We start from the raw sequence: 9,306 nt of genomic DNA, 5'->3' as shown, positions 1-9,306 counted from the left end.
CCTCTCGCTACCGGCAGGAGAGCGGGAGCCAGGCGCCTCCATGCAGCTGGCAGCAACAGTTCTGGGGCTCCCGCCCCGCAGCCCCGGCCTTGGCCCCGGATTTCCGAAAGACGCAGGCCGTGCGGCTGAACGCTGTGGCGGGGGCAGGACCAGCACTCACTGCAGCTGCGCTCTGGGCACAGCAGCCTGGAGCAGCTGACAGAAACAAGGGAAGCACAGTCCTGGCCGGAGGAGGAAGGGCAGCTGCTCCCCCTCTCCCCTTCCAGCTGTGCTGAAGCCGGGGCCCTGCACCTCCCCTCAGCAGGTCCCACACGCCCGGCTGCCTGGGCGGAGCTGCGCAGCTCGCAGGCCGCAGGAAGAACCCGACGCAACCAGGCCCACGGCTTTGTCATGGCTTTACTGTCAGCACGTTGGATACAGCAGCGCGGCCAGGCAGCGGGCAGGACGGCAGAGCCCCCCGCAGGAAAGCCTCTAACCCCCTGTCCTGCTGCAGCCACGGGGAAGGAAGCGGCCCCCACGGCACCGGTGCGGCTGGCCCACGCCCAGCTCCCTGCTGAGGCACAGCCGGCTCGGGGCACACCACAGCCAGCTCCAGCCCAGGGGGCAGGGTGCTCTGAATGAGCGAACTGTGGCCATGGCCAAGGGTCCCAGCCAACCCCGCCCCTGCGGAGGGACCGTGCACAGGCACTGCCCCGGGTGTCCCAGCTAGGGGCAGCCCTGCAAGGGGGGGGGGGGGCGCTCGGCCCACTTGTGCAGGGCGCACACACCTCCCCCTGCCCAGAGCCCAATGCACGTGGCCAAGCAGATCCCTGATGTGTCTGCAGCTGCTGGAGCAACTGCCCGCCCCCACCCGCCCAGCTTCATGCAATTCCCCACAGACACCGGCAGAGACCCTCGGCCCACGCGCTCCGGGCCAGCCGCCGGCACGCGACGTCCTGCCGCAGGGGCTCCTGCACTGACGGCCGGGGAGCGGCGATGGGCCAGGCAGGTGCCCCGGGGCTCTAGGGCTCCCGGTTAGCCTGTCACAGGGAGAGAACGTGCCATGAGCTCACAGCCCAGCCCCGGCCAGACCCCGCAGGCAGCCCCAACCCACACCCCACAGCCCAGGGGACGCCCGCTGTGGCGAGGGCAGCGCCAGGCCTCCCACAGCAGCAGCTCCCGCCAGCTGCTCAGCCCAACCAAGCCCCATCCCACGCAGGGCCTCTGCCGGGGGCAGTAGCTGTCTGAGGAGATGGACCCGTGCAGCAAGCGGGGGGGTTCTGTGCAGGGCCCCTGTGCCCCCCTTCCCCAGGCTTGGGTCTTGCTCCAGGGGAATTGGAAGGGCAGGCTGGAACCACCCTGGAAGTCAGGGGAAAATGCCCTGCTGGAGCTGCACTGCTGGGGACCCTGCACATGGAGGTCTCAGCCCGGCCCAGCCCCACAAGCAGCTGCAGCTCTTACAGCCAGGCCGGGGCAGGGGCCTGGCGGGAGCGGACAGGCAGCTCTCAGCCCTGGGTTCCTGGGTCACGGCCCCCACAAGCACCACCTGCAGCCAGAGGCCCCCAGGCCCATTGCGGCGCTTCAGCCCCTGCCCACACTTCACTGTGGTGCCCAGCCAGGCCACGGGAGGGGCGAGTGAAGGGAGTGCAGGAGCTGGAGAGGCGACGTTCCCACGCCCCAGCCCCTCTCGGCAGGGCAGCAAGGAGAAGGCCCCCCCTTGCCAGATGGCGGCTGCGAGCACACCGCTGTCACACCTGCTCCCTGAGGGGCCCAGGCAGCAGCCCCATGCCTGGCCCAGCCGGAAACACCCCCCACTACGGCGATGAGGCTGCAGCAGCCCCGAGCTGGGCCTAGCCAGAGAGCCACCTCCCTGCACTGGGTCAGGGCCACGCAGGAGAGGGCCACGCAGCAGCCACGAGCCGGGCCCAGCAGGAGAGAGACACCCTGCACACAGGCCCAAGCTGGGCCGCAGCCCGTGTCCCTGCTACGAACCTGGCTGTCCCCAGCACAGAGCAAGCCCTGAGGAGGGGCGGTGGCCGGAGGGTCCCTGCCCCATGCCCAGCACCCACCACGGAGCACCAGGGGACAGAGGGCGTGAGCCCTGCTAGCAGCCTGGCGGGTGGGGAGGACAAGCTCATACCAGAACACACCTGCTCGGTGTCCAGCGCCGACACCACCTCCAGCTGGCTTGGGATCACCTCGGCCCCTGGGGAGGAGAGAGGGTCTCAGGGGTAACGCCGTGGGAAGGGTTATCCACTCCCTGGCCCTGGCCCGAACAGGGATGCAGGAGAGATGGCATCGGCCCTGCCTGCAGCGCACAGCTCCCACCCGCCCAGGGGCACTAGGGAGCCCGGCCAGGCCCCTCACCCAGTCCAGCCATGGTCCCACAGGAGACTCAAGCCCCATTGCAGGGGGTGTTGCCTGGTAACCGCTCCCCCACTCCCCAAGGGCTCCACCCCCTCAGTCCCCAGCACCTTCCAGCTCAGGGGTCCCGCCACTGTGCTGCTGGGGGCCGCCAGCACCATCGGTCCCCCCACCCACCTAGCTCCCCTGCAGCTGGGGACTCAGCCCATTATTTCCTGGGCTTATGTCCCCCCAACCCCTGCTCCAGGAGCCTTCTAGCCTGTCCCCCCACTGTCACCCCTGCTCCTGCAATGGGGCAGCCAGACACCTGGCCCCTCCCCCTAGCACAGCCCCGCTGGGCCCCTTACCTGCAGTAGCTCCGAGCAGCCCTGCCCCCAGCGCCTGGGGGATGGGGACAGGGCCCTGCGAAGGGCTGTCCCCCACGCTGCTGCGGGGCGAGTTCAGCTCCATCTCCTCGCCCCAGTCCGAGACAAGCCGGTAACCCGCGGCCGGGGAGAAAGGACTGAGGGGTTTGCCCTGGGGCTCTGGTGGGGGCATGGCCAGCTTGGGGGCTGTGCCCCGCCCAGCCTTGGGGGGATCCGCCTTCTCCTCCTCGCCCGACGAGCTGTGCTGCCCTTCATCATCCTCTTCCTCCTCCCCGCTGACATCCTCCCACTGGTCCTCATCCTCGTCGGGGGGAAGCTGCGCAGCTGGCTCCTCGGCCGGCTGCTGCAAGGCAGGGCAGGGCCCATCAGACAGCGAGGGGCAGCGGGACTGGGCCTGCCCCCTGCCAGGCCTGAGGGGGAAGGAAGGGCACTGTGGCTGGACAACCCGCTTACCTGCGGCTCCTTGGCTGCTGGCCCCTCGTCCTTCTCCTCCCACCGGTTGTCATGCATGCTGCGCAGGGAAGGAACAGGCATCAGCAGGGCCCCCCTGTGCCAAGCACAGCAGAGCCCAGCCCCAAGGGGTTCTCGGCTGGGGAGCAAACTCACCGGGAATGCAGCCCTCCAGCCCAGGAGGGGTTCACATGGGCCCTGGGGAGCTGAGGTGCATGGAGAGCCCCTCCCCCCAGCCAAGCACACAGGGAGAGCACCCAGGAAGCCCAGCTCTAACCACTAGACCCCACTCCTGCCCCCCAAGCTGGGGACACACCCAAGGAATCCTGGCTCCCAGCCCAACCTGTCTCACAAGGATTCAAGGGCCTCCCTGCTCCGGCCTCGCAGGCGCCAGCCCCAAGCTGGGCAAAGAAGCCAGACTCACCTGTACGGCTTGGAGGGGGCAGACTGGCGCTGGCCCCGGCCCCGGCCCCGCCTCCGGCGCTCGGCCCGGCGCTCAGACAGAAAGTCCCCGAAAGAAGCTGGCCTCGGCGGCCTCCTCGTCACATCTGAGGGCAGCAGAGGGTCAATGCCCGGGCAGGGGGAGCTCACAGCAGGGCCCTTACAGCTCATGGCTGGGGCCACATGCCCGGCCTGGGCCACGCGGGGTGCAGCCTCCAGTGAGGGGAGAGCCACTGGGTCTGCAAAACACCTCTGCCCTGAGGCACAGCACAGAGCTGCTCTGCCCCACGGGGACCTGCGTGACGCGACCGGGTTTGCCAGCCAATGGGAGAACCATTTCCGTAAGCGCTGTACTGAGTTTGCATCAACCTTGCGCTGAGCCACTGCCCTGAGCCCGTTCCTGCTGCTGACACGTCTGGCCCACGTGTGCCTGTGGGGCTAACGTTACTGGCTCCGTGCCAGCGTTCGATTTCACAATGGGAGGCGAGGTTGGTGCCCAGCCAGGTGAAACGGGCTGAGCCAAGGAGCAGCCTATCGGCTCCAATCCACTGCTCCGGCATGGGGCTGAGACAGATCACCGGGGAGCCTGCCAACGGCCGAGCACCCCAAAAAGGGACGGGCAGGGGACCTGAGCAGGTGCTTCACCACCGAGTACGTGCCCGGGAAACTCCCCCCACACAGCGAGTCCATACAGAGAGCACTGGCCACGGCCTTTTCCTTCCCTGCTCTCAGCCTCCGTCTTGTCAGCAGTTTGCAAGAACATCTGAATGGACTAGGGCCCCCCGCACCCGAGGCAGCATTTTCACAGACTTCTAAGATAACCGCTTTTGCCACCTGCTGCAGCCTCTACCCAGAGATTCATAACTGGGACACGTAACGTAACCACCGTCACAGGGTCCCTCTAGATATCCTTTTCCTAATAAACATTTGCACTTGGAAGGCTTGGCCCAGCGGGCTGAGCTGAGAAGACTCTGTGTGGCACTGGCGAGATTTGCTTCCACGAGCTCTCCCCCGCGCAAGGCAGCTCACGGCTGGAAGCTGCTGGGAGCCTGAGGGATCTGCCTGTGTGACTTCCGGCTGGCCAGGGAGGCAGCAGAGACGCTCTGTGTGGCCAGCTTAGTTCTGCCTTGTGGGAGGAGACCCCGGCCTGGGCTGTAAGGGCCTGGTTTTAAGCAACCCGCTCCCAGCTGGTTCTCTCAGCTGTGTACCTGCTTCCCCATGAGACAGGCCCCCGCCCCAAGCTCCCTCCCCAGAGCGCCCTGCGGGGGGCGGGAAGGGCAGGGGAGGCCCCCAGCACTGCCATGGTCACTTACCACACCAGGTGCCCAGCTCTGGTCCTGGCGCTGCGCCGGAGCCCTCCTTAAACCTGAACGATGCACCCCAAGTTAGCGTAGCCATGGGCAAACCCCCACCCCAGAGAATGCCCCCCTCCCCCAACCAGCTCCCCCCTCCCCCTGCAACCACACACAGCCCAGGCCTTGCCGTGCGCCCTGGAGCCCCACCCCACTGCCCTCCTACATGGTGTCCGTCTTCTCGGCATCCCACTCCCGGCACCACTGGCCCGTCGGCTTGCGGTGCCGCGCCAGGCGCTCCCGGTCGATCTGCTCCCGCTCCTTCTTCCAGCGCACGTATTCTGCCCGCTCCCGGCCCGTCATGGACAGCGTCATGTCCAGTGGGGCCCCGGCCCTGGGGCCTGGCCGGTGGTCCTGCGGGGGGAGGGGGGTGGACACAGGCTCACAGCCAGGACTGGGCACCTCACAGGACTCACCCCACCCCACCCCACACACTGCCCTCCAGGCCTGCTCTCATGGCCCATTCCCCTCCCACTGCCCCCAAAGACACCCTCCCACGCCAGGACCCCCTTGGACGCTGGCACCTACCGGGCTGGGCCGGTCCTTCTCCCGCTCCATGCCCATCTTCACCTTGTTGAAGTCAGGGCCCCCCCAGTTGCGGACATGCCGCCGGCTCCCCTCCTTGCGGTCGGGCTCCTGCAGGGGGCCGCTGCGCCGTGGGTCATCCAGGAAGTTCCTCACTGGGTTCTTCTCCTGCAGCCCTTCCTGCCGCACGCAGGGGGGTAGGAGGGTGTTAGATGAATCAGCCTGGGGGGCAATCTAACCACATCTCTCCCACCGCCTCGCCTAGCGGCAAGGAAGTGCTGGGGTGCAGTCAGCTCAGCACAAGGGGCCCAGAAACTGGGGGTGGCCCCACCATGCCCCTCCACGCAATGATAACCAAGGGGGAGTCCCAGCTGGCTGCCCCTCCCTGCCCCCCCTCACCCGCTGGTTCCGCTCATACTCCGCAATCTTCTCCATCTCCTCAGCCATCTTCTCAATGTTCTGCCGCCGGCGTTTCTCCCAGTCCTGCTGTGGGGAGGGGCGGGGTGAGGGTGCAGCACGGCCAGGGGCGCTAATACCAGGTCAGTGCCCCATTCTCAACATCCCCCCCACCGCCCCCGAGCCAGCCAATCCCTGCTCTGGGAACCGGTACCCCTAGAGGAGACAGGCCCCAGGGCTGTAAGAAAGCATTAGCATGGATCACTCGAGAGCATGGATCATTCAAGCCAAATCCACCCAGTTCACTTCTCCGACCTCGCTGGTTTCTGACAGTGCCCCCATGCAAATCCAGGAAGGAGACCTCAACGTTCCTGGGCACTGCAGACTCGGCTGGCTGTATCCCGCACTCCAAGGGAGGTCTCATGTTCACTGTCAAACTGGGGGAGGCAGCAGTAGGGGTCCTGCAAGGCCTTAGTGTGTTGGGGGGAGGGGGTTACAATGCTAATGACCCTGACAAACTGCTGAGAATTAATTCAACAGAGTGCTTCACTCTGGCTGCAGAAGAGCTGTCACTGGAGGGTTTAAAGAGGGGTCGCCCCCACCCACATCAGGGCTGGTACCCCAGAGATCCTACGTCCCAGTCTCCAGCCCCCACCCTTCGCAAGGGAGCCACCTGTTACGAGCCGGTCGCCCCTCGTTGCTTGGGGGCACCTCCCCCAAGAAGGCAACGTGCAACACCAGGGCTAGGGCAGCAGCAAGTGTGAATGCACCTGGAACACACCACTGCTGAACCACGCCCAGCCTGGCACGCCGCCCGTCATTACGCACCTTAGACTTCCGGTCAGGGCCTCCTTCTCCGGCTGCTGCACCAGCCCCTCCTCGACCCCGTGGCCTGCGCCCTCGCCCGCCCCGTTCCCCCGGGAACGGGCCATCCCCTCCTCCGCCTCCTGTCCCCTCCCAGACAGGCAGGTCAGGCTGCTCCACCCGTGGTGACCGGCTGGAGGGGTAGGGGCCCGCTCGCCCTGCACCCGGTGGAGCTGCGCCACGGCCGGCCTTGGGCGGGCCAGAGGGCTTCCTGCCGCTGACCACACGCTTCTCCTGGGACAGGGGAGAGAGGGAGAGGGTTAAACCTCCGGGCCAGGCACACGATGTCATGGCTGCTCCTCCTCCACCACCCCTCAACACCCCAGCTTAGTGCCCTGCCCCCAGACTCATCCCTGTGCCCCCCAACTTCGCAGCAGCCCCACCCCCCAAAACTGTGCCCCACACCATGGTGCTGCCACCCACCTCCCAGCCGGCCTTTCACCTCCCCCATCCCGCATCAACGTTGCTCCACTTTGCCCCCGAGCACTGGTGACTGTCCCCTCTCCCGCCCCAGTGCTCACCCCAGGGGACAGCGAGACCTGGACAGTGATGGAGAGATCCCGGTCACCCCCCGTCCTCTCAGGCTCACTCTGGGAGTGGCGCGGCCGGCGCAAGCCAGTCACTGCGATACCTTCCTGCTCCGCCTTCTTCCGATCCTCCTCGATCTCCTGGGGATGACGAGTGGGCTGAGCTCCAGGACTGGGCCTGGCACACTGGGCCCAGCTGAGCTGGTGCCGCCCCCTCCCTACAACGAAAGCCAGGGCCCGCAACACACCCACTCCTGCTCCAGAGCCTGGTACCCCCCTGCACCCAGCCGGATCCATGCTGAGCCCCAAACCCGCTACCCCACGGGCCCGGAACACCCACTGCATAGTACCCAATGCTTGGGGCTTCAGAGAAATAAATGCCCCCACCCCCAAGGAACGCAGGGAGTCTAGAATCAGCCAGGTATGAGGCAAACCCTCTGGGGCCTAAGTCCCCCACCCTTAGCCTGTCCCATGCCAGGCCAGCCCCACCCTTAGCCTGACCCAGACCAGCCCCCGCCCCTACCTGGTAGCGCTTGATGAGCGCCTCGTTCTTCTTGCGCAGCGCCTCGATGCGCTTGTCCAGCTCCGCGTCCTTCTCCTCCTTCGACTTCAGGTCCAGCGCGGCCGACTAGGGCAGGGCAGAGGGGCCTGAGGAAGCCGGGCCGAGCCGAACCGAGCAGGACAGGACAGGACAGGGCCGAGCCAGGCAGAGCCGGGCGTGGGGGGGACAGGGCCGGGCCGGGCCAGGGCGGGAGGGGACAGGACAGGACAGGACCGGGGGGGGGGACACACAGGACAGGGCCGGGGGGGGGGACAGGACAGGACAGGACAGGGCCGGGGGGGGGGACACACAGGACAGGGCCGGGGGGGGGGACAGGACAGGACAGGGCCGGACCGGACCGGGGGGGGGGGACACACAGAACAGGGCCGGGGGGGGGGGGGGGACGGGACAGGACAGGACCGGACCGGACCGGACCGGGGGGGACACACAGGACAGGGCCGGGGGGGGGGGGGGACAGGACAGGACCGGACCGGACCGGACCGGAGGGGGGACAGGACAGGGCCGGGGGTGGGGGGGGACAGGACAGGACAGGACCGGACCGGACCGGACAGGACCGGAGGGGGGACAGGACAGGGCAGGGCCAGGGCCGGGCCCGGGAGCCCTTCGGAAGCGGGGCCACGTCCCATCCCCCCGCACTTGCAGCTGCTCCCTGGGGGTCCCCGGGCCGGGGGGGCAGCGGGGCGCTGGCGCGAACTCACCATATCCGGGCGGGCGGGGGCGCCCAGACCCCACCTGTTCCCGCCGCGCTCCTCCCACTGCACCACGTGGTTCGGACATCCGCTTCCGGGGGCGGTGGGGCTCTTAAAAGGGGCCCGTCAGCGGCCTGCCTGTGGGTCCTCTCGGAGCTGTCCGTGCGCTCCGGGGCGGCACTCAGGGGCTGGGCCCATCCTGGGCCGCACGGGGTGGATACCCCAACACTCGCCCCCCGCACTGAGTCCCTCCCTCTGTCCACCCCGTGGTACTGGCACTAATGGGTGGGCCGCCGTTTAGGCATGTTGATAATTGGTACCATATTTCCCGGACCGGACAGACTGGACTCTGTTGCTCCAAATGGTGTCCGCGCTGTACGGTCCGGGGGAGCTAGCAACTTCCGGTACCCCAGGCTGGGCCCAAAGCCGGGCGCAGGTGCAGAGCCCTGGGCTGGGCTAGCGGCAGGACCCCGGGCTGGCAGAGCCCTCGGGAGGGCCTGTGGAGGGCAGGACCCTGGGGCTGGCTCTCTGCCCCTCTGTCCGTCCGTCCATCATTCCTTCCGCTCCTCTTTCTGCTCACGCATCCCTCTGTCCCGCTCTGTCCATCTGTCCTTCCGTCTGTCCGTCCCTCCTGTCCTTTCCTCCGTCCAGCTGTTCATCTCTCGGTCCATGCCTCCATCATCCAGCCAGCCCCCCGTCCACCTGTCTGTCCCTCCATCCTTCCTTCCAGCCAGCCAGCCCCCCGTCCACCTGTCTGTCCCTCCATCCTTCCTTCCAGCCGGCCAGCCCCCC

The 9,306-nt window shown here is 67.6% G+C and overlaps 1 protein-coding gene across 4 annotated transcripts; it reads right to left on the bottom strand.

Annotated features, from left to right (window-relative positions):
* Positions 1 to 382: 382 nt before the first annotated feature.
* CCDC9 (coiled-coil domain containing 9) lies at positions 383 to 8,668 on the bottom strand. Of its 4 annotated transcripts, none has more exons than XM_075016889.1 (13): positions 8,524 to 8,668; positions 7,787 to 7,891; positions 7,258 to 7,404; positions 6,701 to 6,970; positions 5,876 to 5,962; positions 5,480 to 5,656; positions 5,118 to 5,305; positions 4,913 to 4,965; positions 3,583 to 3,706; positions 3,162 to 3,219; positions 2,691 to 3,048; positions 2,130 to 2,185; positions 383 to 1,019 (listed from the first exon to the last, which is right to left on the bottom strand). In XM_075016889.1, exons 1-13 carry the CDS (start codon positions 8,524 to 8,526, stop codon positions 1,002 to 1,004), a joined length of 1,644 nt encoding a protein of 547 aa, XP_074872990.1. In that variant the 5' UTR covers positions 8,527 to 8,668; the 3' UTR covers positions 383 to 1,001. The 4 variants fall into 4 exon arrangements, with proteins under 4 accessions (XP_074872990.1, XP_074872991.1, XP_074872987.1 ...); XM_075016890.1 differs by having other exon boundaries at positions 2,691 to 3,051; positions 7,276 to 7,404; XM_075016886.1 differs by having other exon boundaries at positions 2,691 to 3,051; positions 8,524 to 8,667.
* Positions 8,669 to 9,306: the final 638 nt, after the last annotated feature.

The sequence above is a fragment of the Carettochelys insculpta genome, chromosome 22, assembly GCF_033958435.1.
Source record: "Carettochelys insculpta isolate YL-2023 chromosome 22, ASM3395843v1, whole genome shotgun sequence".
Classification (NCBI taxonomy): Eukaryota; Metazoa; Chordata; order Testudines; family Carettochelyidae; genus Carettochelys; species Carettochelys insculpta.
The sequence above is the reverse complement of the archived record's forward strand: the minus strand, read 5'-3'. Positions and strand labels throughout refer to the sequence as shown.